This window comes from Rhodamnia argentea, chromosome 4 (assembly GCF_020921035.1).
Source record: "Rhodamnia argentea isolate NSW1041297 chromosome 4, ASM2092103v1, whole genome shotgun sequence".
NCBI lineage: Eukaryota > Viridiplantae > Streptophyta > Magnoliopsida > Myrtales > Myrtaceae > Rhodamnia > Rhodamnia argentea.
The window spans coordinates 30587277-30614565 of record NC_063153.1 but is presented as its reverse complement, the minus strand read 5'-3'; the positions used below and the strand labels follow the sequence as shown (position 1 = coordinate 30614565).

Sequence of the window (27289 nt, the reverse complement as noted above, 5' to 3'; positions counted from 1 at the left end):
CCAACACAACAAAGAGTATATGGAAAATTACAGCAATAATCCTAGAACTTGTGCCGTTTTAGTACGAGTCCCATGACTTATATTTTATGCATTTATGTCCTAAAACTTGTACAATTTATGCCTGTCACGTGGCTTCTTTTACATTTTTCCTATCCTACATGATGTTAATGCGATGATGGAGCTTCCTCAAACACAAAACGGCATTGTTTCACTAGTCCCACATCAGAATTAAAGAAAACTATCGAAAATCAAAATGAAAACTGAAAACTAAAAGAATAGTTGAAAGCAAGAAAGAGATAGAGATTGCAAGGGTGTGTAAACCCTCGGTCGACGGTGGGTGGTGGTGACCGGTGACACCACCACTATGCGAGCGAGGGAGCTTACACTTGCCCTGATGGGGACTCTCGCCCAAACCTACAACCTCTCTTTCTCGTTTCTTTCTGTCTATTTATTTGTTTAACTTTTTCTCTTTTTCTAATAGGGCGTCCATTTTGTGCCACATGTTTGCAAAAGAAAGGAAAAAATTGGTAAACCAAATACCACATAGAATTTTACTTAAAACTAGCGTATAGCTAATAGAAGGACTTTAAATGCTAAACCTAAACAAGTTTTAGATTAGAACTTGAATGCATGAAAAAAATATATTAAGAATTAAAGTGCTGAACTAGCACAAGTTATGAGACTCTTGGCGCTAATATCCCAAGAATAATTAAGAGAGATAAGCTCTCCCTTCTGTATGAAGGGAAGTGTCTGCCACACTACTTTTGTTTATAATACAAATCCAACATAGTCGTTGGGACAATTGTACACCTTGAAGCTCATTAAGTTAGATCTACACTGAATCCGCACTGGGAAAATACAAGAATTGAATTATGATAACTTTTGCAGGCGGTAAAGTACCAAGTTTTTCGAACAAATAGGCATTGCTAAAAATTAGAAAACGCATCATGACTTTAACGAGGTTTCTACTTCGGTTTATCAACAATTAACACAAATACTCACCGGGAGCGCTTTCAACCGGTGGTGGTTCAGCCTTAATGATAGAAGTCACCTCTGCAGCTTCATCCTTGTATTTCTTTTTATATTCAGCCAATTCTGCATTTCATTCAGCTTCAAAAGCAGCACTGTCACGCACAAGGTTACTCCATTGCCTGCAAAAAACTGTACAATTTCTTTTTAATAAGGAATAACATTTCATTAGGAAGGAACCAAGGAGGTACCGCTCCTATGCAAAATGGCATTTAGATAAAAGAACCAACAAAATTATGCGCAAAAAACTGTTTCTCACAAGTTGATAGGGAATTCTCATACCAAGTTAGTCTCCCTCACACAATGGAGAAAGAAATTTTTTTTGTTATTAATTCATTTTTTATTATCATCGGTACATGGAAAGACAAATTTGGGTCCAAGGTTCTTTCTTACTGGAACTTCCTTGGCACTACTATGTATACTGTAGCAGTTACCTTGCTAGGTTAACCAAAACCTACGGTTGTAGTTACCAGCAAAGATCAACATATTTTCATTATCAAAGAGTCAAAAGACTCTGGGCAAATGGCATTGCATTCTGTAATTAGACAAAAACAATAATTACAATGTGCCAACAGATTTCTCCTCCTCCGGGAGTTGCCACCCGGACTCATGTTTGTACTTTTACCAGTAATGAGCTCAGCTGACAGATTAAGCTTAAAAAGGGGGAACAACTCACAAAAATTTCTCCATGTAGTAACAGCTGAAAAGCTAGCTTCCTTCCCTTGAGATTTTCACAGGTGTGCAATGAAACCTCATTTGCAGGGGATGACTAACCTTAATCAAAGTAGCTTGTCCTTGAAATCCTTTGCTTCCTAGATGACAGCATTGATATCATAATTAGTGTTACCATTTTTTTGCTCATACAGCATGCCAACATAGACCCTCGACCCATTTGCCAACACTCGGTGAATGCAATCTCCTTGTCACCATCAATAGAGTTGTGGTTGTCATGATAGTAAACAATCACCTTCCTAAGTCCCCACTCCACAGCGAGTGACAAAACTTCACTGGCATTACCTTCCATTTGACAACCATCTTCGAGGACAACATATCTAGCGTAAAGCAACATGAAAAGCATTTAATCACATACAGTCTGCACTTTCCAAACAAACAAAAGAATGTGATCAACGAATTGGAGCAAAGATTTAATGGAGGTGCCATGTGAGAGATCTTCATGCAACGAACCTGAGCCTGACAGATCCCAGCAACCTGCATAATTTAATCCTTAACCAAACACCTGCACTATGCACAAAACATGTTAACAAATGAGACTATACAAAGAGCAACCATATTCAAGTCTGGAATGACAATAAGATTTGAGAAGAGCTTCCTATACAAACTATTGTTACAGGTTAAACTACATGATTGTCAGCTTTTAAATGTAGGTGCACAGTGATTGGCTCAGTCATTCATACTAAATTGCTCATAAAGAAGAATTAACCTGTCTTCCACAAGGCCACAAGTTTGAGTCCTGCCCTAAGTGACTCTCTGGTCAGCATGTGCCTGAGGCATGTGCAACCTCATGTGGAGGAACTTCACGACTTCTGCCAAGCCTGAAGGCTGTGGTGACGGGCCCGACAGTTAGGGGTGGACTGAGTAGCTATAGCTCAAACCGCACATTCCGTAACGGGTAGGAGACCCTTATGGAAACACCTAGAGGGGATAGCTATGCTGATTGCCCCAATCCACCCCATTCACTTAACAGAAGAATAAGAAGATCTACCTCGCATAACTTTTATAGCTTCGCTGAAACTAATTACATTAACTCTCCTAAATATTGTATATGCATTTATTAAGCAAAACCTTCCATCAAGATGATGGTGTTCATCCACACATTAAGTTGCTTCAACAGAAACAAATCTGTGATGAATAGACAATCTAAAGCGGAAAGTATATAAAAAGGTTCAAAGTTTGGTCCCTTCTCTCCATCACAGAATACATTACTACAATACAAGCACAGAACTTCTTTTATAAAAAAGGAACTCTGCACCCCAGCATGATAAATATGGTAGAGTTGAAATTCCTGAATAGTTCACAGAAACAGATTTAATTGCTAAGGCATATCATCGACTGAGACAGAGATCCTGCTGTGCACTCTAATCTCAAGCCTAGGCTTTGTATAACATTCCTAAGACTTTAAAAGCAACGGGACGAAAAGCCATCTTTTTCTGTCTTTATCAGCTGAAAATTCCAGCAAGTAGCAAAATTAGATAGCATGAGCTTGAGCAATATGATATTGAAGGATCAGACTATCTAGTGAATAAACATCACTAAGTTTAAAAGAATAAGGTTGAAGAAATTGTACCTTATGCGCATGCCACTAAAGTGACTGCTTTTGATCTTAATCAACATTTTCGCAGAACTAAAGCGTGGGATTTGCAAAGTCAAAGCATAGCTGTTAACTCCAAATCCCAGCTTTTGCAGATCTTCGTCCAACCTTTTGCAGGTTCCAAATCAAACTAGAAGATCTAATGGCTGCAAAACAAGAAGGATGGTTAGAATGTGTCAAATCAAAAGCCAACATAATTAAACTTGTTAGGAAAACCAAGAAAGCTAAAAAGCAAAACTAGCTCCAGAGCTTCTAAGGGGAAACGGTATGCACCACCTGTCACAGCAAAAACAAATGGAACCTCCATTTTCAGGGAGAGAAACTATTCCAGAAAAGAATTCAATCTATATGGTAACTAGTTATCAATTTAGCTTCTCAACCTGCAAAATTAAACCATCATTAACAAAGTTAATCAAGCAATTGATAGACAATGATCGTTCAGAATTACTACCATGTCAAGGACAAACCTGGAGCTTAATGCAGCATACAATACCAAGTGGCATGCTAGACATAAGCAGGCATCATTCGTGGCACTGTTGGGGTGAAATTGAAACAATTGACCGTGTAAAAGATGGTTAAGCACCAATATGATCTTCATTACCTACATAACCATCCTGCCAGGGATCGTGTCTTTCAATCACCCTCGAGAGTAAACTTAGAACATCTATACCTCCATGATGTTGTAACTGGTCTCCCCTGAAAGCTAATACATGATTATTTATGCCAATCAAACTATATCCTATTGTCCTTCTGACACCCTTATCTTTCATAGCCATCCTAATTCGAACAATGCCCTCCCATCTGCCCCTCATTTCATATTCCCTAGCTAGGATCAAATAAGGTGCTGATGACTGAGGCTCCACTTCTATCATCCTTGCTACAACTTCTTCCATGAGTTCCAAGTCTCCACTCAAACTACAGAGCCGAAGCATCAAATCCCATATCTCATAATTGGGCTCACAAGGCGTCTTTTCTACAACATCTACAATTTCCTGGAGTTTTCCAGATTGGCACAACAAGTTCAAGATACAGGTATAATGTTCTTCCCCAGGAATTATTGCATAATCTTCCTCCATGCATGAAAAAGTTGCCATTCCTTCAGCGAGAAGTCCTCCATAGTTACAGGCTTGCAACACAGCATATAATGTTATTCGATCTGGTGGGAGACCCACTTGAAGCAATTTCATGAATAATCCTAGTGCCTCAACTACCTTTCCGTTGCGAGTTAAACCCATAATCATGCTATTCCAAGAAATTAAATCTCTTCCGACCACGTGAAGAAAGATCTTCATGGATGAGTTTACTAAGCCAACTTTGTTGTACATATCCAGAAGAGAACTAGCAAGAACTAGATCTGATTCGAAACCTGTCTTAACAACCAGAGAATGTAATTCACTTCCCTGCGATCAAAAAACTGTGTCATTTAGGTCATAAGTGCACGACGTCGTTTAGAGTAGACATGGAATGGACGGCTAGGATTAAGTCGAGGGGTGATCGTGGCCGTTCAGTGTAATATTTGATTCGGTGTCGTTTTAGTTCAGGTGCGATGGATGGCTGAGATCGAGTCTAGGTTAGATCCCGACCGTCCATGCTATTAGCCGATACGATGTCGTTTTATAGCTATGCAGATCAGCGGCTTGGATTAGATCTCAAGTCGATCGTGACCGTCCGTTCATTACACGGTGAAGCGTCGTCGTTTTGTATAGGAAAGAGTTGACGGTCGAGATTAATTTCAGATCCGATCTCGGCCGTCCGTTTTGTTTTAGTATATTCGGATATTAGGAAAATGTTTTAGAAAAATTCAAAAATTAGGATATATATAGGTACGGTGCCGTTTTGGTGTTGCGGGTGAGTCTACGGACGGTCGGACCGGGTTGACCGGCCGTTGACCGGTTTGACCCGGTTCGGTTCTTTAATAAAAAAATAATAAAAAATAAAAAGAAATTTCCAAAAATCCAAAAAAATTGCAAAAATACTTAGAAAATTCATAAAAATTCCCAGATTTTCACAAAAAATTTCTAAAAATTGCTAGATCGATTCGGGACTCATAAAGTCTGGATCGAAAATTTTGAGACTTCGAGGGTCGATCTGTGTCGATCCGGATAATTCCCAATATTTTTGAAAAATAAGTAAAAATTCCAAAAAATAGAAAAAATTAGAAAAATTCCATAAAATCACAAAAAATGGGAAATCGCCACATTCAACTGGCCCGACTCCAATTTTGTGATTTTCGGGTCCCGAACCTCAAAAAATGATCATTCTACCCTTCTGGGCCATTCGCCCAAAATTTTTACCAAATCACCCCGACACCCAAATTTGATTTTTGTGTGGGTCGATATGGCCATTTTAGACATGTCCGTATGATTGATTGATTTAATTGATCTTGTTTGTTTTGATTGCGCATTAAATTTTTTCTGATTGTGATTGATTAGAATAGAAAATCCCCATCCGCGTGAAAACTTAGAACTGTTAGAGCCTACCTCACCCGATATCGCATCCGCATGAAATCCTAGGTTAGAAAAACACTCGACATCGGTAACCGAAAGGGCGTCAATTTAAAATTTGGCGTAACCAAGTCCCCGAACCCAAAATCTCCGGTTTTCGCGGAACCGAACGGTTTCTCCCGACCGCTCGGTAAGGTTTTCCGATCGTACCTTCCAATAAATCGATCGGTGGCGACTCCAAAATTGCATGTACACATCGCACATGCCACCCGACCACATAAGGTCAATTTTGATATTTGAAAAATTTTACCCGACATCGCGATTCGAGTAATGGGTCTTGGGAGAGACCCGCGATCCCCTATATACATATAAATGGGGGGGAATCCGCTCGTTAACCCTTCTCACCCCGCCGGGACCGACCGACGGAGGGTCGCGACAGACCGGCGACTCAGCTGGGGAAAATTCATAAGAGGACTTAAACCGATAAAAATGTTGATTGCTTTCTAACCTCGTTTTCTGCAGATGCTCTTGAAGATGAGGTACGTCCACTAACAAAAAGTGTTAAATGTTGATACAGATGGGAGTTATAAGGGGTGGCGTCTATGCTAACCATTTTTGATGCAGATATGGAGTTTTGGGTTGTTTGTTTATTTATGCAAATATTGAAGCGGTGCTTTGAATATAAATTGTTGTGCATGTCTTGCATATTTTGAGGATCACGACACTGCACACACAAGCGCCTAAACCCGAGCCGCGAATCACCTTTATAGGTCGCCATAGATAGGGATCGGTATGCGAAACTCTTGTGTTTGATTGCACTTGGATTGACCATATTTGATCCCGCTCGTTGTGCAAGATTGATGGTCCTACCCACTTGTTGTTTGATTGCGCTTGTGGGCGGCCCATCGATTTGTATAGCGGGAGCCTTTTTAGGTCCATACCCGAGCCTTTTTGATTTCTTTAGAGTTGAACCTCACTTGTCTCATGCGCATGTGAAATGGACGGTTGGTATACCTAAAACCAAAAACCCAAAAAAGAGTAACATCGGTTGGTAAGGCTTTCTACCCTCTTTATTTTGAGCTTGTAAATTTAAATTTTGCATATCATGCATTTTCATTACATATCATCACAATTTGTAAGATCGTTTAAGTGATCGGGGTTGAGGGTCAATTTTCTTTTTTAGGATAGATGGCGCCCCGAGGTCGTGTTGATGTACCCGATGTATTCACATGGGAGCAGAGGACCATTCGACGCGAGGACCGAGTACCCGCTACTTTCCGAGTTTTTGGATTTGTCCATGGACGAGAGCTCAATGGACGGAACCGCATCCGTAGCGAGAGTTGCGATTATACCCGATGTGGACGATATTTGGAGCTCGAGCGCGAAAAGGAGAGAATTTGGGAGTTGTATATGAAATTGGCGAGAAAGCCTCGTGCGACCAAGACGGCCCCAAAACACTCCCCGATCAAGAAGGAGGAAGTCATCACCATATCCTCCGATGATGAAGAAGATGTCAAGCTTCCCGATATAGTGGAGATTTCATCCGATGAGGATACCATTCCGATTGCTTAGATTAGTACGACTTTGGGGCATTTTCTAGGCTTCATTATATTTTGAGTCTATTATGTACTTTCATCGACATTTATTGTCCGAACATCTCTAGATACTATCATGTTCTATCTATTTTGACTTTATTGTATTAGACTTGTAAATTTCATGAGTCGTCAATTTGTGAGCGACTTTCTACCCCGATTACGCTTAAACGATCCTAATCAAATTACATGCCATCTTTGGGTGAGATTAGGTCCGTAACTACCCTATTTGACTTATTTGGGTCAAGTGGGAGTAGTTGACCCTCATGTTACCAAAAGATGACATGGAATTTGGTTAGCACATTTGCATCACATTTCACGCATATGCATATTAAACCGTGGTAATTGACTTTAGGATCATCATTTTTGCATTTTTAGATCATGGGGAATGGAGACATCAAAGTCATCCCAATACCGCGCAAGGAACTCTCTATATGGTGGGATCGCCTCGACATTGTTAACAAGGCTTACGTGGAAGGACGCTTGGGACGACTTGTAGATTTGATCAAAGTGGAATACCAACCGGCTCTCATCCAAGCATTAGCCAAGGCATGGGACGCACACACGATGACATTCAACTTTCGAGGATTAGAGTTGACTCCTACGCTCGAGGAGTATACCGCTATTATTGGGGCCAAATTTGAAGAGCGAATAGCTCAACCCCCTTTGGACATGGACTCCACTCGTTCATTATCGAGTTTTCTCCGTCTTAAAATTTCCGAGATTGAAAAAGTCTACAAGTCCAATTCCAACAAATTCACCTTCTCGTTCCTTTTCGACAATTATTCCTCTCTACCCACCGAAACCGGTCATAAATCGGGAAAGGTGTTCATCTTGGCTTTCTTTGCATTCGTTCTATTCCCGACTTCTAGAACTACCTTTGACCCCTCCATAACCCATATAGCCGGACAAGCATGTTGTCGCTGGGATTATTCGTACATGATCTTAGCTGAGACTTTCCTCTCCCTAAATCGTTCCAAATCTTCAAAAAAGGCTGTTTTCCAAGCGTCTAGCGGATTACTCCACTTGTGGTTCACTTCTCACATAAAGACTTTCCAACTCCGAGTGGAGTGCTATGAGATCAATGAGCACATTCACCCTCTTAGATCTTTCCTTAAATGTCAATCCCTTGTGCCCAAATATTCGTTTAAAAAGTGGGTTGAGCTATTGGACAATTTGAAACCCGAACATATTAGGTGGCGTCTGACTTGGCCCAAGATCGTGGAGGCTCGCATTTCGGGAATTGAAGATAACCCCGTTCCCTTATTGGGATGTACCGACGCTGTGGCGTATTACCCCATTCGAGTGGTGAGGCAATTTGGAGTTCTACAAGAGATACCACCGGATGTTTGTCCCGGGATTTTCTCATTCGACATGACACGTGGGAAGCTTACAAAGGAGGCGAAGAAGTTATATCAATCTCAAATTAAGCTTATTCTTCACGCTTTGAAAAACTCCCCGCTACAACAAGTTGAGTGGCCGGATTATTTGGACGACGAGATGAACATTCATAGAGCCTCCAAGGAGTATATCCAGAAGTTTAAGGAGTATCGCCAATCAACGGTCGAGCCATATGTACTCGAGTGCGTATCTCCTCGGATTGAAGAGGTGGAGTCATATGAGCCAGAGTATATAGTACCATACGTACCGGGAGTAGAGCCGTACATTCCCGAAGATCCAGAGCAGTGGATGTCGGAGGAAGGAAAAGACCCATACCAGTGGGATTCCGACGGATCGGAAGAACAAGAAGAGTGGAAGCGTCCCCGACTTGGATAGATCCATTCCCCCATTTAGATTTTGCATATTTGTTATCTTTTGGATACTTTTGAACAATTTGATTTGTAATAGATATATATTATTTCTTTTATGAGCATTTCATACATACATATAGAAAAGTCAATTACCACGGATCAATGTCTCCAATCCTTTAATATTTCCCATACTGATTTCATGTTCTGAAAACAGGTGAGTGACAAATACGAGGACTCGTAGCAAAACATGCAAATTAAGGATGGAACGAGAAGAACTCGCACCTCGTGTGGGTAATTTAGAGAACCAGATGAATGTGATCGCCACAATGATGGCGAAGATGAAGGCAATGATGATCGCTAGCCGGGGCCCCGCGGGCTCATCCGATGGAGTGAACGCTAATTCGGCGTCCGCCGCTAATCCCACTCTGAACCCGGAGCGACCGCATAAGGATCCTCTCGTTGTGATTGACCTGGAGAAAAAGGAGAAGCAAGTCCTCAAAATGGAAGAGGAAATCAAAAGGCTTGCTAAGATCGAAGAATGTTTGGCGAGTCGGGGTTATGAACTCTCGAGGTTCGACAAGGTTGCACCATTCAAAAAGATAGAGGTTCCTGCCGACTACAAGGAACCGGACTTTGTAAGGAGATATAATGGGACCGGGTGTCCCAAGGCGCACTTGAAGTATTATTTGCGCCGAATGTCGCAATTCTCGGACAACATCCCGTTACTGGTCAACACTTTCCAGGAGAGCCTATCTCGGGCAGCCCTGGCGTGGTTCATTGAATTGGAGCCAGAAAGGCTCGCCGATTGGGACAAGCCGGCAGACGAGTTCCTTCGGCAATACAAGTTTAATACTTTGATCGCCCTCACTAGAGAGGACCTTCTCAGAACTATAAAGGGAAAGAGCGAGGCCGTTCGCGCCTACGCCCAGAGATGGAGAGCACCGGCCGTGCAGGTAAAACCGCCGATCCCGGAAGAAGAATTAATAGACCTGTTCCTCAAGGCCCTTCCTTTTGAGTTTTTCGACAAGTCGAACACCTCCGGGTGTCAGACATTTGCGCACCCGATCAAGGTGGCGTAACGCCACGAATGGGCATTAAGAGAAAAGGAGATACCTGAAGCGCCTTTCAAACGCCAATACCCTTTGAGAAGGGATATTAGGGAACAAACTAGAGAAGTAGCCTTTGTCCCTAACCCGCCAAAGCCCAGAAATTTCTCGCCTTCAATCTCTACCCAAGGAACGTCCTCCCGGACCGCTTCCAAACCACCGGAGTTCAGAAAAAAGAACCCAGTTGTTTTCACCCCACTACCCCGACCCTTATCCAAACTACTTCCAATGCTTCCGGAGAACCGCTTAGTTGCAAAAGAGCCACCTAGAGCTCACCCGCCAAGATTTCCTGGGTATGATGAGACCCGGACATGCGTATACCGTATGGGAGAAAGGGGACATAACGTGGACAACTGTCTCGCTCCGAAGTTCAAGGTGCAAGCATTGATCGATGGAAAAGTTCTAGAGTTTGATAAGACCGAACCTAATGTGCAGCAGAACCCGTTACACGAGCATCGCGAGGTGAACGCGATTTTTGGAGGTGAAGAGGAAGAAGTTCTCGAGTTTATAGTGGATATGGATAAGATGCGGGATGTCTTGACATTGGCCTCGCAATACCCCGAAGGAAAGAGTATTTCCCGGGAGCAAAAGGAAGCTTGCTTAGAAAAGTTGATCAATCAGGGCGTTATGGGAAGAATGGAAAACACTGCATTTAAAGGGGCCTACGTGGCGGTGAACATGCTGTCCGAGGAGTTTGCAATGAAACCTACAAGGGGAGCTGTTTTGAAAATACCCTCGGGATATTTAATGAGCATTAAAGATGGCCAAGAAATCGAAGAGATAGATGAATATGAAGTCCGCCTGGATAAAGCACGCAGAGGTGATAGAAGATTCATGCAGAAAGCTCTTGAGAGAGGTGAAGTAGTGGACAATTTAGGAGAAGATAGTGGTGGTTATAACTTTAAAGTGCTGTACTCGGCGCCCCCGAGTTTCTTTGTCGATTCTGGAGATGTAGTCCCCGATGGGTGGGGCAGCATGGATGACCCCGCAAGTGAGGAATTTGTAGAAACAATCGATGAAGTTAAGGACCAGGCGGTCCCTCGGAATGAACAGGAGAATCGAGAGGTCGATATGCGACTTTCTAATCTGGAGACGCACATGCGTCATTTGACAAACATGGTGGCGGATTTGTCGCAGTTGATGACCAAAAGGAATACCATGGCGGTAGAAGAGAGCATGCAGATTCTGGAAATGTGGCGAGCCATTGAGACACAAAACCGAAAGGTCGCCCTATTGCAAGGGCAAGGAGATGATGTGTCGAGGAAAATGGATGAGTTGAAAGAGCCGATTACACCAATCACCCAAGTAAGAAATGTTCCGCCCCAAGGCATGAACCCAAGAGTGGTCTTCCGTACGAAGTATAATGGCGCTGGGTGTCCTCTCGCGCATATCTCATACTATCTCCGCCAAATGGTTGGCCACCATGAAGATGATGAAACATTGATCCGGAATTTCGGACATAGTTTAACGGGCCCCGCACTAGCATGGTTTCAGTTAATTGACCTAGACTGGGTCCCGAGCTGGGAAGATTTATCGGAGCACTTTATACGCCACTTTGAAGCTGGAATTAGAGGTTATTTCACTAAGGCCAATTTGCTTAATATCAGAAAAGGTGAAGACGAAAGTTTTGAACTCTTCGCCGGGAGGTGGAAGAAGCACGCCGTGATGGTGCAACCGCCGCCGTCGGAAAGAGAAATGCTTGAGTTCGTGCTGAAGTCACTTCCGGCGGAATACTTTGATCGCATGTATGCGTACACTTACTCGTCATTCCAACATCCGGTGGAGATCGGTATGAGAATTGAGGGGATTATCCTAAGAGTCAGAAGGGAAAGGCAAAGGGATCCGAATGAAGAAAATGCCACGCCGATAAGGCCCGGTCCAGAACATAACCCCGAGGATGTTCATGAGGATGAAATGATTGGGATGGTAGATGCCCCAATTCGTTTCGTGATTGATTTGAACAAAGTTGATAGCCGGGAGTTGGAAGCTTCTAGTTCGGAAAAACCATCAACATCCGAATCACTACCGAAAAAGATCATACCGGTGAGGATTAAATTACCGCCTGTGGAAGAGTACAACTCAAGGGCGGTTCATTGGGATTATGGAACGGGCGAGATTGACGCCATAATGAGATCCGGAAGGTGTTATCCACCAAGAGAAGCGGATTACGAAAAGAGAATCCCAACCGAGGAAGAGGTTGAGAAGTTGCAATCGGTCGTGAGGACCGGTGAATATGAGGTCGTTGACCAACTGCGGAAGATGCCCGCACAAATTTCCTTATTAGATCTCTTCAGGAATTCGCAAAAACACAAGAATGCCCTCCCGAAGGTGCTGGATGAGGTGCATATTCCGGAAACAATTAACGAAGTTCAACTTGGGGACTTCGTGGGTGCTATCCTTTTGAAAGACCAGATATCTTTCTCGGATGAAGACTTCCCGAAAGAAGGGCGTGTCCACAACAAAGCCCTTTACATAGCTGTGAGGTGTCACGGAAAGGAGGTTCCTCATGTTCTGATTGATAATGGCTCTGCTTTTAACCTATGTCCTTTGGGCACCTTGATAAGCTTGGGGATCAATGAAGATTTCGTGAAGACATCTAAGGCCACCATCCGGTCATTTGACGGAGTCTCCAAAAATGTTGTAGGAGAGATTGAGCTGGACATTGACATTGGACCGGTAACTTTCTCTATACCGTTCCAAGTCTTGGACATTCCAAGCGCCTTCACCTTGCTCCCGGGAAGACCGTGGATTCATGTGTCCGGAGCGGTACCTTCCTCTCTGCATCAAAAGTTAAAATTTGTGGTTAAGGGTCAGTTAATCACCGTCCATGGCGAGGTGGGACATCGAACGGCTTTAAAAGGGATGGTTCCATACATTGAACCTTCAAAGGAGGAGGAGCTGAATTATCACACCTTCGACATTGTATCTGTCATGCATGTATCACCGGATGCAAAAATAGCTGTACCGGAGCTTTCGAGACCCGCGACTATGGCGGGGAGAGTGCTACTCTCAAACGGTTTTATTCCGGGTGTCGGATTAGGGAAATATGGTCGGGGAATCCTTAACCCTCTGGATTTGAGCTCAAATGACCACAAGGTCGGTCCGGGTTATAATGGAATGGTAAAGAATAACGCAGGTCGAGGCCGAGGTCGAAACAAGTGTTATGGAGACCGTGGACGCCGTGGACGCCAAGATGGCCATTTTATAGGCACCGATGCATGGAAGGCCAAAGGGAAGATGTTCCTAAACCCCTTATTCGAGGTATTCTCTAAGGGAGGCAAATGGCTGGAAGATGAGGACATCTCCGAGGATGCAGAGTCGGACTTATTCAACCCGTTCCTGGATAATCGGGTGAACGTGATAATTGAGTGGCCGGATGATGATTTCCCCACCCCCGAGTAAAAGGCTCTTTCTGAACTTTATCTTTTAATGCATTTTGATTACTGCATTTGTTTTTGAAGCTTTTCGCTTTTTAGCACCCTTTGGGTCACATGCTGTGATCCAAGAAGTGCGATCTTGTATTGCTCTTAATTGCATCTATTAATGAAAATTATCACAAATTTGATTACGGACATGTGGAGCAACGGATTGGTCCGATGATGACAATTGACTCTACCATGAGACTTGAGGCCCGATCCGCCATATGATCTTGGGTTTTAAATAGCTTTTGAGAACCAGGATGTCCGGAAGATTATGGACTAGTTCTCTTCCCTTTTTCTTCAAAATTGGAATTTGAAAAATGTTTTCATGATAGAAATCATGCATCCTTCAATTTTATCATCTTTGAATACTAACCTTTCATGGTGCATTTCAGGCATGTCATCTCACCCATACATAACAGGTTAATATGTGACTCGGATCAGCTTGATGATTATGCGTGCGAAGTTGATATAGACGAGGTTGATGTGAGCGATATCAAGAAAGAATGGGATTGTTTTGAAGAATCTAAACCCCCTATTTCCCAAGAACCCATCACTATTAATCCGGGAGATTCCGACCGCATCAAGGAAGTGAAAATAGGAGGACACCCGTCCGCAGCAGATGTTTTAAGAATGACGGTATTGCTCAAGGAATATCAAGATATTTTCGCCTGGTCATATGCTTGACATGCCAGGTTTGGATCGTGAAATTGTGGAGCATGCTCGCCCACCAATCCTTCTTGCACACCGTAAATCAATCACCCGGAAGAATGAATCCCGAATCGGCGGATAAGATCAAGGAAGAGGTGATAAAACTCCTTAAAGTTAGATTTATCGAGGCTGTCCCATATGCTGATTGGGTCGCCAACATCGTACCAGAAAAGAAGAAAGACGGGAGAATTAGAATATGTGTGGATTATCGAGACTTGAACAAAGCTAGTCCGAAGGATGATTTTCCCTTACCGCATATTGATGTGCTCGTCGACGATCATGGCCTTTGAATTATTCTCCTTTATGGATGGATTCTCGGGATATAATCGAGATCATGCTAAAGGAAGAAGATAAGATCAAGACCTCATTCACTACACAATGGGGAACCTTCATTTACAAGGTAATGCCCTTTGGATTGAAGAATGCGGGGGCAACATATCAAAGGGCTATGGTGACCCTTTTTCATGATATGATACATAAGGAGATCGAGGTCTATGTGGATGATATGATTGCCAAGTCCAAGCCTGGAGAAGACCATGTTAAAGTGTTGAAGAAGTTATTTGATCGATTGAGAAAGTATAAGCTCAAGTTGAATCCGGCAAAATGCGTATTTGGCGCAAGATCCGGAAAACTGCTAGGGTTTGTGGTGAGCAATCGTGGTATTGAAATCGACCCTTCCAAGATCAAGGCTATATGGGAAATAGGGACTGCCTCTCTTGTCAAAGAAGTAAGGGGTCTACCGGGAAGATTGAATTATATATCCAGATTCATATCTCAACTATCAGAAACGGCGAAACCTTTCTTCAAGCTGTTAAAGAAAGGCGCAAAAGTAAAGTGGGATGCGGAATGCCAACAAGCATTTGAGAAGATCAAGGAATGCCCGGTACAACCTCCGGTGTTGGTACCTCCTATCCCTAACCTTCCTTTAACTCTATATCTGACGGTTAACGATGAGTCTTTGGGAGCTTTACTTGCCCAAACCGATCCCAAGGATCGCAAAGAGCGGGTCATATATTATTTGAGCAAAAAGTTCACAACATCTGAAGTCAAATACCCAGCGGTGGAAAGGACTTGCATAGCATTGGTTTGGATCCTTCACGCATTGAGGCGAGATACGCCGTATTATCATATAGAGCTGCTGGTCACCGAAAATGACCCCATCAAATACCTTTTGGAGAAACCAACGTTGCTAGGAAAGATGGCTAAATGGCAGATATCGCTTTCAGAGTTCGATATCAAAACCTCTCCCCAAAAGTCTGTCAAGGGAAGAGCAATTGCTGACATGCTAGCCGAGAATCCTCCTAAGGATGTTTTAGAGCGAAACAAAGGAGGTCAAATTCTGAACATATCCGAAGACAAATGGACAATGTATTTCGACGGCGCAGTGAACCTCACTGGATCGTGCATCGGGGCGGTTCGATATCCCCCGAAGATCAACATTATCCGGTTTCAGCCAAGTTGGTATTCCCCGCACCAACAATATTTCGAATATGAAGCCTCGCATTCTTGGGTTACAATTGGCCATATCATTAAAGGTGAAGAAGCTACTTGGTATATGGAGATTCCATGCTGATTATTTTACAAACTCAAGGAGAGTGGAAGACGAAGGATCCCAGGCTTATTCCTTATCATAAATACCTAGAAAATCGATCCAACACTTTGAAGAGATCACTTTTGAATATCGCAAGAACTCGAATCACTTTGCTTGATGCTCGGCCACATTATCAGCAATGTTACGAGTGCAAGATGGCCTTGAGATAGAACCGTTGAGAATTGACATCTTGGAGCAACTCGCATACTGCATGGTCATTGAAGAAGAACCCGATGAAGAACCGTGGTATCATGACCTTAAGAATTACCTACTGAAGGGCGAATTCCCACAAGACAGTCAACCAGAAGATAAAAAGTACATAAGCAAGATGGCATCTAAATTTTTCCTCAGCGGACAGATCCTATACAAGAGATCCTTTGACTCAGTCCTATTGAGGTGCGTGAATTCGAAAGAAGCGAATCTCATTATGAAAGAGATTCATGAAGGAGAATGCAGACCGCATATGAATGGCCACCTCCTCGCTAAGAAGATCATGAGACTCGGGTATTATTAGATGACTATCGAGTCGGATTGCAACCAGCATGTTAGATCCTGTCATCAATGCCAAGTGTACGGTGACAGGATAAATGCACCGCCAACCGAGCTACATCAAATGTCAGAGCCCTGGCCATTCCGCATGTGGGGAATTGATATGAGTGGCCCTATCAATCCAAAGGCCTCCAACGGACATCGTTTTATTCTAGTGGCTATTGACTACTTCACCAAATGGATTGAAGCTAGCTCGTATGCCAATGTCACTGCGAACAGCGTGGCTAAATTCATCAAGCGAGATATTATCTCAAGATATGGAATGCCAAGAGCCATCATTACAGACAATGGCTCAAATTTGAACAACAAGGTTGTCGATCAACTATTGGAACAATTTAAGGTACGACACCTTAATTCTTCACCTTACCGCCCACAAATGAATGGAGTCGTGGAAGCGGCTAACAAGAACATCAAGAAGATATTAGCTAAAACTGCTGAGAAATATAGAGATTGGCATGAAAGATTGCCATATGCTCTCATGGCCTACCGAACTTCAATTCGTACTTCAACCGGGGCAACTCCCTATTCTTTGGTATACGGTATGGAAGCAGTCCTACCGGTAGAGGTGGAAATCCCCTCTTTAAGGATCCTGTCTCGGGTAGAACTCACAGAAGATGAGTGGGACCGGCGGAGACACGAACAATTGAATTTGATTGATGAAAGGCGATTAAGGGCTATCTGTCATGGTCAAAGTTATCGGAAGAAAGTGGCCAGAGCCTTTAACAAGAACGTCAAGCCTAGAAATTTTGAAGCGGGGATGCTAGTTGTGAAGAAAATGCTCCCAAATGCCCAACATTCGGGAGGCAAATTTATGCCAAATTATGAAGGCCCCTACGTGATTGAGAAGGTCTTATCCGGGGAGGCTCTTATACTTGTAAACATGGATGGAGAAGAATTAGCGAGTCCAGTAAATGCGGACGCCGTGAAGAGATATTTTCCTTGAAATAAATTGAGCTTCGGAGCGATTGATGAGCAGATCCGAGTCACATAGAGTTTTGCATTCGTATGACATTTGCATACATACATTTGCATACATTTGTATTTTGTAGGTGGACTAGGAGTCGGGAGGAATCCTACAGAGCCACGGATCAAAACAGGGAAGCTATTTGTCATTTTGGACTACAGATTTTGAATATCACGACCGATCGATTCCTTTTGTTTTTTTTTTACGGGAAACGGGAATCAACGTCCGGAAGAGATGAGAAGAAATCGCTTGAACTTAAAATTTTGAATATCTTGAGCTGATTGTTTCCTTTTGTTTTTACGGGAAACAGGAGTCAACATCCGAAGAAGACGGGAGGAAGTCGCTTCGGGATTTGAAATTTTGAATATCTTGAACTGATCGTTTCCTTTTGTTTTTATAGGAAACGGGAGTCAACATCCGGAGGAGATGAGAAGAAATCGCTTCGGAACTTAAAATTTTGAATATCTTGAGCTGATTGTTTCCTTTTGTTTTTACGGGGGACATAAGTCAATATTTGAAGAAGACAGGTTTGAGGTTCTCCTCCTGCATAAAGTACTTTCACACGCTGTCATTGAAAATTCGGATTTATGAGGCCACAAGGCCCCCTTCAAAGAAACGTTCCTTTCAAATTTCAGAAACGTCTTTTGAATACCCCTTTTGATGAAAACTTTTGCAAACGATGAATTTTGATGAAAACGCCCTGAGTTTCCATAAAAAGGGCATGTTTTGAAAATTTCTCAAGAGAGTGATCCTTCAGATGAAAAGAGGCAAACTTTGTCCTTAAATACGTCCCCGATACACTTGAGTGATGAGTGGGGAGTGACAGAGTGTAAAAGCTTATCCTCGGGACGTAGGGATCATTCGCGGTGATTACATGGATTGAAGTGATGAAAGGCGTTTCCATTTCAAATTATCCATACGCATTTATATCCCTTGATAACCAATTTGAGCCAAAAAGGGAGAATTTTATGAATACAACCCTGTCAAGAACCACCCCACACCGGGGCATATTTGGAGGTTCATTGGATGATTTCTTGGAGAAAAGATCGGGTAAGACTTTATTGTGCTAACCTGCATCAATCTTTTTGTGATAGCTTCAGGTGATTTACGGCAAAGACTCGGAACACCTCAAAGTGAAGAAAAGCACTTCATTTCTATATCCCCAAACACTTACCTTTTGAAAAAGCCAATTTGAGCCATTGAATATTCATTTCTAAACCCTTGTTGGTGATCACCTCCCCACATTAGGGCAAGCATAGGAATTACCAGCAATAAGTCAAAATGTATAATTTGGAAAAATTCTTGATACTGGTCTCAAAAGAGCCGGTCGATGCAAAAATGATGAAGAATGAAAGAGCTAGAAAAAGCAAAGTGCCTGGTAAAAGCAAGGCCAAAGCCCATGAAAAGAGCACCCCGAAAAGGGGCAAATCCTGAAGAAAAATCAGCAAGTTGAAAAGAGAAAAATCCTCAAAATCAATTGAAAAAGAATGATCATAAATCAATTGCAAAATCAAATGAATGCTGGAAAAATGTTAAGGTGATCACCAAAGTTCACCCCTTTTTGAAAATATGGCCGTTCTTAAAGAGCCCACCTTGAGCCAAGATACAACCTATCACCAAAACTTTTCTAATCCGAGAGGTGTTTCAAGTTGATGTAAGAAATCATACAGGAAGCTACCGCTTAAAGAGGTAAGTACAATCCTGTCTTATCGGGTCTTCGGGGTTCTTGACTTGTAGACCCGAAGAAGCTATTTCGATCAAGATACATTTCTAAGCCTCAAAATGAATATCCTTTGATAAGCCTTTGACCTGGCCTGAATTACGGTCCCTTTTAAAATGCCTTCTCTGATTAGTCGGATTGTATGCATCTCGAATGATCCCGAAACCTCAAGGTTAGGTTTTACGTGAGCAGATTTGAATTTCAAGAAAAGCCTTCCCAAATGGTGAGAAGCCCTCTTGGATGAAGGAAAATCCTTTTGAAAAAACTTCTAAAACAACCTTTTTGTAGAACATTCGGGATGTGTCATTTAAAATCCATCCTCGGAGGAAATTTGAATTTATGATTGGATACATTCCCTTCGCAAATACACTTTGAAAGTTTGTTTAAGAATTCTTAAGTTTCTCCCCAGAACTTAGGATTGCCATTTTGATGATGTTTGATTGAACTTTCTGCGGGTTCCTTGGCGATCCCAAATCCTCGAAAAAGTTACATTTTAAAGATTTGATTAACTTAGATTTTCTGCAGGTCTTCCGGAGTCCCCAGGTCCTCGGATCCTCCACTGTGAAAATTTGAAATAGGGTTTGAGCTCCGTAGGTACACTAGTTAACCTAGGTCCTCAGATGGCACCCTCTCGGACGGTGAGTAGCTGGAGAGACGAAAACCGATCTGCTTTTTAGAAAATTTGAAATAGGGTTTGAGCTCAGTAGGTATACTAGTTAACCTAGGTCCTCAGATGGCACCCTCTCGGACGGTGAGTAGCTAGAGAGGCGAAAACCGATCCGCTTTTTAGAAAATTTGAAATAGGGTTTGAGCTCCGTAGGTACACTAGTCAACCTAGGTCCTCAGATGGCACCCTCTCGGACGGTGAGTAGCTGGAGAGACGAAAGCCGATCTGCTTTTTAGATGGTGAGTCCCCGCATGGAGGATAGCCAATCTCTTTTAAATAGGTGAAACCCCTTTGTTACAAGGGTGAACCTTCCCCTTTCTCGGACGGTGAGTAGCTGGAGAGATGAAAGCCGATCTGCTTTTTAGATGGTGAGTCCCCGCATGGAGGATAGCCAATCTCTTTTAAATAGGTGAAACCCCTTTGTTACAAGGGTGAACCTCCCTTTTAGACGGTGAGTAGCTGGAGAGACAAAAGCCGATCCGCTTTTTAGATGGTGAGTCCCCGCATGGAGGATAGCCAATCTCTTTTAAATAGGTGAAACCCCTTTGTTACAAGGGTGAACCTCCCTTTCAGACGGTGAGTAGTTGGAGAGACGAAAGCCGATCTGCTTTTTAGATGGTGAGTCCCCGCATGGAGGATAGCCAATCTCTTTTAAATAGGTGAAACCCCTTTGTTACAAGGATGAACCTCCCCCTTCGGACGGTGAATAGCTGGAGAGACGAAAGCCGATCTGCCCCCTTTTTAAATGATGATTCCCTAGTGGATAGTCAAACCCATTTTAAATAGGTGAAACCCCTTTGTTACAAGGGTGAACCTTCCTTCCAAATCTTCAAACCACCACTCGACATCATACGGACGCCGACCATTGCAAATCTCGTCACGCCATTCACGGGTAATTCCATACACCGAATCTTTCAACCTCAGATCGACAAATCTCAAACCATAGACAGGTGAGCTACGGGTAAGTCTCTCTCTCTTTTCATCTCCCTTTCATATAAATGAGCATGAACTGAAACAATTCCCCACGGAGTTAGAACTTTAACAGCAAAGGTAAAGCAATTGAATGTCAAGACTTATTTTCTTTAGATTTTTCCCCAGCAGAATCGATTAAGGATCCAGGTGTCACCTTGTCTTTGAAAGCAACCTCTAAACCGAGATTACTTTCAAAGAGGGGCAGCTGCTGACACCCGAATTTTTAGTCGATTTTCCTTTAGTTTTATTTTCCAAAATTCATTAAAAATTCACAAAAATCAAAAAATAAAAAAAATCAACATTGGAAGCCTTGGCCAAGCATAAGGAACCAATTTGGAACAAAAAATAATTTTTCATATTTTTCACATTTTTTAATATTTTCAGAAAATAGGAAAATACTTCAAAATTCATAAAAAATACTTTTTGAGGTTACAAAAATACAAAAAAATGTTCAATATTTTTCTTTTAATTCCCTTTTCATATTGACCTCGAGAAAAATTGAAAATTGAGTTCAATTTTAGGTGTTTCTTAATGACGCCTAAGGTTGAGTTTTCATAAAAAAAAATACAAATTGAGTCTTTTTATTTGCAAATTGTTTGCAAATTTTAGGTCTAGGCATTCAATTGCAGCCCCTTTGAACTTTAATTTGATCAATTGCACCATCAATTGCATGAATTGCATGAATTAGGCCAAATCCCCCAAATTATTTGCAATTTAGCCTCTCAATTGGCCGATTTTTGAAATTACTTTTAATTGAGAGACTATGATAGTGAAATTGGACCGTCTCCCCATGTTTTCATGCATTCTAAATCGATTGGAATAAGTTTCGTGGACCAATTTGATCAATTACACATCCAATTGAACTTTTCCCCAATTTGGGCAAATTGAAAAATTTGGGGTTTTCATAGAAATTGATAAGAACTTTTGGGCAAAATCACATTTTTAGATAAAATCCAAGCCCCTAAGTCCAATTTTGAGGTTTAAATTGCAAAAATTCCCAGGCAATTATGATTAATTTTGAAAATTATGGGAATTTCACTGCCTGAACCGGTTCAGACCGGTCTGACCGCCGGTCGGACCGGTCGAACCGGTCCAGCACAGTTCATCATCTTCCCCAACTTACTCGCACGAATTGCAGGTTGAAGGCCGAGATTCATCACTCAAATTGAAGACCAATTCAAGCTTAATCGAGTCAATTGTTGGAGGTGTCTTGTTCATGGGAACGACCCACATCGATTGGCACCGACGGCGCGATCAATGGCCGCCGGAGGTGGCCGGAATCGATGGTCAAAGTCCCGGCGTGCTCAAAGTCAACATTTTCAAAAAAACAGGTTGAATTAGTGCTCGTTTGAGCTCGACCATAGGCTTAACGGACGTTGGACAGAATCCCAACGATTCCGTCACCGTCCGGCGACCTAAACGCGTGCGTTTGGCACGTGAGAGCCTCGGCGGAGCTTGGCCCGTGCGTGCGCAAATTTTGAAAACGAGTATAAAAGGCTGGGATGATTCTAGAACGAGGAGAGAGGTTCATTGTGCTCGCAAAACGAACAGAATAGAGAGAGAGAAAGAGAGAGAGTAAGAGAGAGAACCTCCCACGCAGAGTTCGAGTTTGAGTTACGGGCCGGAGCTGTGCGACTTCGCCGCCGTTGATTCGGGCCAAATCAGGCCGTCGCACCGCCACGGGAAGCTTGCTTGCACGCCTAGGAGTCGATCGAGCCGGCTCGTTCAGCTCGAAACCTCCCAAAACGGTAAGTCGCCTTCTCAATTTCTTGATTGTGCAATGATGGCATCTCAAGCACACGAGTATAATCCTTTCAATTATTGTGTGCCTTTTCATCCTTAAACCTTACTGATCATCATCGCATCACGTTTTTTGCTTGATTCCGCGCGATTATCACGAGTCGAACCTTCAACTTGCTTCGGTCCGGTCGAACCTCGGCCGAGCGATTCCGCCACCTGTGAGCTCGATCCGAGCTCAAGGTAAGTTCCCTAAACTTGCTATGGTGCTTCTGTGTGGATTAATTGCTTTGATTATACCTTAGATTGAGTGTTTGAACTCGGCGATGGCCGACTATGTATAGCTTGATTGTCTGCGATCCCGTGGATGAAATCGCTTGATTCTTGTATATGTTGATCCGTGAAGTGAGGCGAGTAGATTAGGTTTGGTTTGGTGTCGTTCCGGTGAGATCTCGCCGGAAGGATTCTGGCCGTCCGTTCAGGCGACGTCGCGAGGTAGAAGACGGCCGACGTGGCGGTCAACAGGTCAACACAACCGAGGTGTCATTACGCGATTGGGCCAGGCTGTCGCCGACTCGGCTCGGCCGTTGGCGCGAGCGAGCCGAGTCGGCTCCGATCCGACGGTCCAGATAATTAGGCAAGTTTGATTCCGGACCGTCGGATCCAATTTTCGTTTTTTGAGATATTATATAATTAGATAGAAAATACAAAAAAAAATCAAAAAGCGTGTCGTTTAGGTCATAAGTGCACAACGTCGTTTAGAGTAGACACGGAATGGACGGCTAGGATTAAGTTGAGGGGTGATCGTGGCGGTTCAGTGTAATATTTGATTCGGTGTCGTTTTAGTTCGGGTGCGATGGATGGCCGAGATCGAGTCTAGGTTAGATCCCGACCGTCCATGCTATTAGCCGATACGATATCGTTTTATAGCTATGCGGATCAGCGGCTTGGATTAGATCTCAAGTCGATCGTGACCGTCCGTTCATTACACGGTGAAGCGTCGTCGTTTTGTATAGGAAAGAGTTGACGGTCGAGATTAATTTCAGATCCGATCTCGACCGTCCGTTTTGTTTTAGTATATTCGGATATTAGGAAAATGTTTTAGAAAAATTCAAAAATTAGGATATATATATAGGTACAGTGCCGTTTTGGTGTTGCGGGTGAGTCTACGGACGGTCGGACCGGGTTGACCGGCCGTTGACCGGTTTGACCCGGTTCGGTTCTTTAATAAAAAAATAATAAAAAATAAAAAGAAATTTCCAAAAATCCAAAAAAATTGCAAAAATACTTAGAAAATTCATAAAAATTCCCAGATTTTCACAAAAAATTTCTAAAAATTGCTAGATCGATTCGGGACTCATAAAGTCCGGATCGAAAATTTTGAGACTTCGAGGGTCGATCCGTGTCGATCCGGATAATTCCCAATATTTTTGAAAAATAAGTAAAAATTCCAAAAAATAGAAAAAATTAGAAAAATTCCATAAAATCACAAAAAATGGGAAATCGCCACATTCAACTGGCCCGACTCCAATTTTGTGATTTTCGAGTCTCGAACCTCAAAAAATGACCATTCTACCCTTCTGGGCCATTCGCCCAAAATTTTTACCAAATCACCCCGACACCCAAATTTGATTTTTGTGTGGGTCGATATGGCCATTTTAGACATGTCTGTATGATTGATTGATTTAATTGATCTTGTTTGTTTTGATTGCGCATTAAATTTTTTTCGATTGTGATTGATTAGAATAAAAAATCCCCATCTGCGTGAAAACTTAGAACTGTTAGAGCCTACCTCACCCGATATCGCATCCGCATGAAATCCTAGGTTAGAAAAACACTCGACATCGGTAACCGAAAGGGCGTCAATTTAAAATTTGGCGTAACCAAGTCCCCGAACCCAAAATCTCTGGTTTTCGCGGAACCGAACGATTTCTCCCGACCGCTCGGTAAGGTTTTCCGATCGTACCTTCCAATAAATCGATCGGTGGCGACTCCAAAATTGCATGTACACATCGCACATGCCACCCGACCACACAAGGTCAATTTTGATATTTGAAAAATTTTACCCGACATCGCGATTCGAGTAATGGGTCTTGGGAGAGACCCGCGATCCCCTATATACATATAAAAGGGGGGGAATCGGCTCGTTAACCCTTCTCACCCCGCCGGGACCGACCGACGGAGGGTCGCGACAAGGGTAGGGGCCCCACAAATCCCGGATCATCCTCCGTAACACCGTACACAGCTACATATACGTGGAAACCCGTCCACATCCAATCCGCCATTCACCCAGATAGTGACGGTGACTCAAACCATATCAAAATCGGGTAGCCTAGGGCACGGGTAGGGCACCAGGCTCACAAAGACTTGCGTGGGTATCCCGTAGAAAATGGTCCGCGGACTAGCCACTACCTAAAAAAAAATAAACGATAACGGGGTGAGAAAACTCAGTAAGTCAAATTCCTAACTCACTAACTAATTTACTCAAAATGATGATCAAGTGACAACAATACAGATCAGCATCAAAATTTCCACTGAGCCTCCACTTGTCGCTCACTAACAAGTTCACTACATGCATTAGCGTATAAGTATCTACTCGCGGTGGAATGAAATTATGATAAGATGCATATAGTATGTTTTTGCTTGGTACTACTGTGACTCAAACAATTTAGTTTATCCGTTTCGATGTTGTCTCGTTCCACCACGGAGACTAGTGCAGATCACACAGCGGGACTGCTGAGATCACACAACAGGGCTACCCGGATTACACAGCAAGGTGCCCCATACACTCCATGAGAAACACGTGCTCGAGCTTAGAGCTTACTTCCACCGCACAGCATTGGCCAAAATAAAATATGCAATGATTTATTCATATATGCACGTGAATGATGCGTATCTAACTTTACCATACTGAGCATCCACATGATAAATTTCATACCCATTGTATCCGCGATTCAACGCATCAATCAACCGTGCCCTTAGGCCACTCGGTATAGAATTACTGTGGTAGCATACGAAAGTATTCCAGATTCTAAAACCAGAATTTAATCACCAATCCGCAACTCAAGCGATTCCTCCAACGAAAAATTTTCACTTGCTCGATATCCCAACAAGCCCTCTATACACAATTTATCTCACCCATTAGTTTCTCTCTGTTCATTGCCCGTGAGAAATACCACCTCTTGCATATCCAAAATCAAGTCCACGTATATCCAAGTCTAACATTGAATGCAAAATCCTTACCGTAAACGCCTCAATCCTTACTGACTTTTCTCTATCTCAGTTCGTACCACACCCACTAAGTTTCTCAACTGTTGTTATTTTATTCTATGTAATACTTATTATTATTATTATTATTATTATTATTATTATTATTATTGTTTTCTAGTTAATTCAAACACAGACCAAGTTCTTCTACTTGCAATGTAAGAAACCCCAAAATCCCAGCCAGTTGACAAACACTGCAATTTTTTATGCCCAGACCTGCACTTCGTCTCCCTCATTTTTCTGCGACCGAATAGCAACTGAGACCTGCACTTCGTCTCTATCATTTTTCTGCGACCGAACAGCACTGAGACCTGCACTTCATCTCTCTCATTTTTCTGCGACCGAACAGCACTGAGCCAACTTCGCGGCAGTTCTTCGTCGCACGAGTACTCGTGTCTTCCAAGAACGATGAATACCTCGATTTTTTGACAAGCAAACACACAAGACATCCCGACGTTTGGCCACCCAAAATTCACCCGCCAACCCACTCGTCGTCATCATCACCCATTGCGCAAACTAGTAAGCAGGTTAGGAAAATAACTTACAGAAATTTCTGTCGCGCCTAAACCGGTGTTTGCTAGTTGCAATCGAGCCGAAGCGTGGTTGTGCGCATGAGCTACTGAGGAGAAGGAAGCGTCGCTGGGAGCTCTTCGGCGAAGATGACGAGGTGCAGTAGCAGAAAAAGAAAGTGGGTTTGGCTGAGTCAAATTTTGAGTCATTATGCAGGCCAAGACTCACGGCTCTTTAGTCCACGATTAGTTGGTACATCCGGAAATTGGGCCTCCTCCTTTCACAGCCAAACTTGAAGAAAGAAAGGGACTTGTGACAATGATGCTGCACTGAAGCTAGCAGCAAACCCAGTCTTCCATGAAAGAACGAAACACATAGAGATTGATTGCCATTTCACTCGAGATAAAATCCAAGAAGGGATACTTATGACAAGAGGAATTGGGACTGCAGAACAAATTGCAGACATTTTCACCAAACCACTGTGTCAGAGATAACATACATATCTATTGAGAAAGCTAGGCATTTTCGACATATACAAGCCGCTAGCTTGAGGAGGAGTGTTGGAGATATGATTGAAGATATGAAGGGATTTGATTGTGATACCGATTACGATTATGGACTGATTAGTTTCGTAAATGTAATCTTGTATATTTTCTTTCTATTTCCATCTTTCTTCCTTGTACTATAATTACGTACACAAATGTGAATAATACATAATAGAATTTCTGCAATATTCTTCAGTTTTTTTATCACATCTTCCTTCTTGAGCATGGGTGATCGGGGAGGGCGGATCTAGTTGGTAATGGGCGGTGAAGGCCACCTGGGGTTGTGTGACCCCCCGGCTATGGTCGCTTGGGTCGCGCACCCCAAGCGACCCTCGCCAAAGGCTTGAGCCATAAGATAGAACCGGCAAATGGTTGGTTTTTTTTTA

The 27289-nt window shown here is 42.8% G+C and overlaps 2 protein-coding genes across 2 annotated transcripts; both read right to left on the bottom strand.

Moving 5' to 3' along the window:
* Positions 1-1804: 1804 nt before the first annotated feature.
* On the bottom strand, positions 1805-3649 carry LOC125314882 (transketolase-like). The gene is made up of 4 exons (XM_048278139.1): positions 3597-3649; positions 3375-3504; positions 2215-2266; positions 1805-2081 (listed from the first exon to the last, which is right to left on the bottom strand). Exons 2-4 carry the CDS (start codon positions 3379-3381, stop codon positions 1805-1807), a joined length of 336 nt encoding a protein of 111 aa, XP_048134096.1. The 5' UTR covers positions 3382-3504; positions 3597-3649.
* Positions 3650-3674: 25 nt separating this feature from the next.
* On the bottom strand, positions 3675-26297 carry LOC115749634 (pentatricopeptide repeat-containing protein At1g43980, mitochondrial-like). Its single transcript, XM_048278138.1, has 3 exons — positions 26160-26297; positions 3826-4758; positions 3675-3738 (listed from the first exon to the last, which is right to left on the bottom strand). The coding sequence occupies exons 1-2, from the start codon at positions 26295-26297 to the stop codon at positions 3934-3936; spliced, it is 963 nt and encodes a 320-aa protein (XP_048134095.1). The 3' UTR covers positions 3675-3738; positions 3826-3933.
* Positions 26298-27289: the final 992 nt, after the last annotated feature.

Bases quoted from the DNA above. Each gene is read 5' to 3' on its own strand.
- LOC125314882 (XM_048278139.1), bottom strand. The intron at 2,082-2,214 runs GTTCGTTGCATG...GCTTTACGCTAG, and splicing joins CTGGGATCTGTCAGGCTCAG to ATATGTTGTCCTCGAAGATG.
- LOC115749634 (XM_048278138.1), bottom strand. From the start codon at position 26,297: ATGTCTTGTGTGTTTGCTTGTCAAAAAATCGAGGTATTCATCGTTCTT. The intron at 4,759-26,159 runs GTCTCAGTGCTG...TTTTGATCGCAG, and splicing joins ATGAGAGAGATGAAGTGCAG to GGAAGTGAATTACATTCTCT.